A 3258-nucleotide genomic window follows, 5' to 3' on the forward strand; every position below is an offset into this window, starting at 1 on the left:
GTGTATAATAAAAATGTGTGTATAATAAATATTATATATATATATACTAAGGAAATTTCGTGCGAAAGCGACTCAGTACGATCAGGCGAGAGGTGAAGAACAATATCATGGTAATTGAGAGATGCGTCACACTAAACCCGGTGAAGTGTTAGATACATTAGCAAAACATTGAGAAATCTGAGAAAGCCCGTTTAGTTTGCACGAGGAGTTAGTGGACGAATGATTAAATTATTATGTTGGCCAAGTCCTGAGTACGCCAATAGCATGCCAGTCGAATACGGCTGCCACAGTTGGCTGTTTATTTGAAGAGGCGTGTGTTTGTGGAAAAGGGGTGGGGGGTATTGGACAACGTGCTAATCTAGTAAAGATTTGGAAAACAGCAGGACAGAAGACTAGAGACCAAATAAGGATAAATGCAAGTAGTTTTGTCTCTTATGTCCCTTTCCTAGTATGATCAAGTACAAGTAACTTGGGACGGGATACTCTCAAATGTCCAAGTTTGTGACTTTCTGCAAAGGCCCGCCAGCGCACACATAATACAATGTACTTTAGTCATTTATGACTCTTGTACTTAAGTGAATGTAACTTTAGGTGTTATGTCTGCTGTGGCATCTGTATTCAAAACGAGGTAAGAATAATACTGACTATGGTGTTGATTTAGACAACGATATGGATGCCAAAATTGTGTCAACGCTCCGATGACGATCCGTAGTCAAAATTAAATGTAAGCTAAACGTATCTGGTGTTTGACAATACGGGTGTTAGATCCTCGTTGCTCTCTTCGAGTAAAAGTGTCCACTAAAACACTGCATGAGTGCATGTGATTGAATCTTCACTCCACATATCTAGGACTAGAAAATAGGCATTCCGATTGTTGAAGTTTTGAACTAAACGCATCCTTACTTGGAGCGACTTTACAAACCCCTTCAGGGTTCAGATAAGATGGAACAACTCAGGGCTAGACAAATGGCTAATGTAACTCATACAAACCTAGTAATCAGTTTCCAGCCAGGCATACACCCAGGCATAGTGCAGGGAACATTGGGCTGAAATATAAAGAAAAAATACCACATTTGAAACACTTTAGTTTCAATATTGTTACAGTCGTTATCAACTGATTGTAGAATGACTTGCGATTTATGGGGTACTAAACTGCCACGTTAGGGAGAGAAAGAGAGAGAGAGAGAGAGAGAGAGAGAGAGAGAGAGAGAGAGAGAGAGAAAGAGAGAGAGAGAGAGGGGGGGGTGAAGAGAGACACACACAGAGAGAATGATGTCTTCAATTTTGTGGGATAAGACATAGACAAGAGCATGGTATGGTAGAAAAGATAGACTACGTCATGCCTGCAACAAGATTTCGAGCTGAATAAATTCCTGCCAGGAAAATAATGCATCTAACTCAACCAGGACATGCAATACAAACAAATAAGTACACACTTTCACTAACACACAAACAAACATACACCAACAGATACCAGAGACATGGAAAGACAGATATATTAGATAGTTTCAAAAACATCATTAAAAGGAGAAAAAAAGCAGATGGAAAGTTCTGCTCACCGGTTTACAGGAATATGACTCACAACCGTTAGCATCCACCCTGCAAAATAAAGGACAGTGGCTTGAACATAACACACTGGCGACGTTGTCTGGGGGAGGGGAGGGCGATAAGGGTTTACACTTCAACTCTTTAGTTGTATTCGTGTGAATTCAAAGATAATATTAAGTAAAAGTGTGTTCACGTGTGAATATACAGATTTCAACATAAGTTAGGAACATCTTGACAGACAGCCCTGATTTTTTAATAATCCGAAAAAAGACAGCAAGGAATGTTTCCATTTTTTTGCTCTAAAAGTGTTAATGGATTACCAATGGGTACTGCAAAGGTTCTCAAAAGGACAAAACCAACACGTGCAACATGGAAATCCTCGGAGAATTTTAGTCAAATGTGCTGTTTTTTATCGACTGGTGTGCGACACCACGGACATTCCTCAGTTAAAATTTCTGATGCACGTCATAAACAGACGCACGATCTCGAACTGTGCTCACTTTGGTGGCAATATAAGCCGCCGTTTGCGCAAAATCAAGTATTGCATCAACATGGCACCAAAACGAAAGCTGAGAGACTTTGATCGTGCCAGAGCTATGGCATGGCTGCAGGATGGAGTTAGAGCCCGAGAAGTTGCCAGAAGGCTTCCAGTGTCACACTCTGTCATTGTCCGCTTGAGGTAGTGCCATTAAGCCACTGGATCAGTTCAAGAACGCCCATGTGCAGGTCGACCAAAGAAGACCACTCAGAGTGTTTGCAAGCGGTCTTCTTTATGTTAAAGTCTGTAAGTGCATCAACAGTGATGGAATGGGCATGTATTGAATATCGAATAAAAAGAGAATATTATTGTTTCTGCAATGAACAGCATCTTCTGGTGATATTTTTAAACAGAATAAGAAAGCAAAGTTGTCACAAACAATGTGCAATACATGGACTTAACGCTGCATGTGCTTATTAGCATGATTCATTGGATATGTAATGTATGTCCTTTCTATCAATATTGGTGCTCCTCAATACCTGCGCAAAGACTATTTTTCGTTTCTTTGATTTCGCACAACTTTGCCAAGTCTGATTATTAAGGTCATTTTTAAGTGACCATACCGCGGGCATCTCTGAACATAAATGAAATATTAATGAGTCAGATGAAGCAAAATGTATTTAGTTTTAAATGTGTGTGCTGCATAGGTGGGGACTGCAAAGTTTTAACATAATGATTAGCCGATTGCATTTTCAAGTTTCTTTTGGACTCCACTGTATATATTTATATACTCGAATGCATCATATCTTTTGAACGCTTGGAGGGGGGGAGAATAAGTTTCTGGAAATTAGAGACTAAATAGAAATGAAATATAAAATGATGAAAGACTTTTACTTACTGTTTTTCTAAAGTATATCCCGGTAGACACAGGGGCATCGCTACAGGAGGGCATATGGGTACACACTCGTAGTCGGGACACGGGCCACCAGAGTCGCTGTGGGAAGAATGTAGCTGTACTTTAGACCAGGGGTCATCAAACCTTCTTTAGAGTGGACAAGATAGCTGTGAGGAAGCTGAGAGAAGCTTTATTATAGTTCAATAAATACAAAACACAGGACACATGAAAAAAGACAACCAGTCTATTCATTTATCATTTAACGAAATGATACAAAAATACAAATATATACATAATCAATAATTTACTAGACACATGCTCGTATATATATATATAT

General features: G+C 39.3%; 1 protein-coding gene across 1 annotated transcript in view; it reads right to left on the bottom strand.

The window, feature by feature from the left end:
• Nucleotides 1-3258, bottom strand: part of LOC101851664 (proline-rich extensin-like protein EPR1) — a gene marked incomplete at its 5' end in the record, with an annotated part of 55798 nt that overhangs the window by 46832 nt on the left and 5708 nt on the right. Inside the window, 3 exon segments of the mRNA XM_035971491.1 lie at nucleotides 991-1046; nucleotides 1560-1599; nucleotides 2925-3020. Coding sequence (XP_035827384.1) covers nucleotides 991-1046; nucleotides 1560-1599; nucleotides 2925-3020 — 192 coding nt within the window.

Source organism: Aplysia californica, unplaced genomic scaffold, assembly GCF_000002075.1.
Source record: "Aplysia californica isolate F4 #8 unplaced genomic scaffold, AplCal3.0 scaffold00444, whole genome shotgun sequence".
In the NCBI taxonomy this organism is placed as follows: domain Eukaryota; kingdom Metazoa; phylum Mollusca; class Gastropoda; order Aplysiida; family Aplysiidae; genus Aplysia; species Aplysia californica.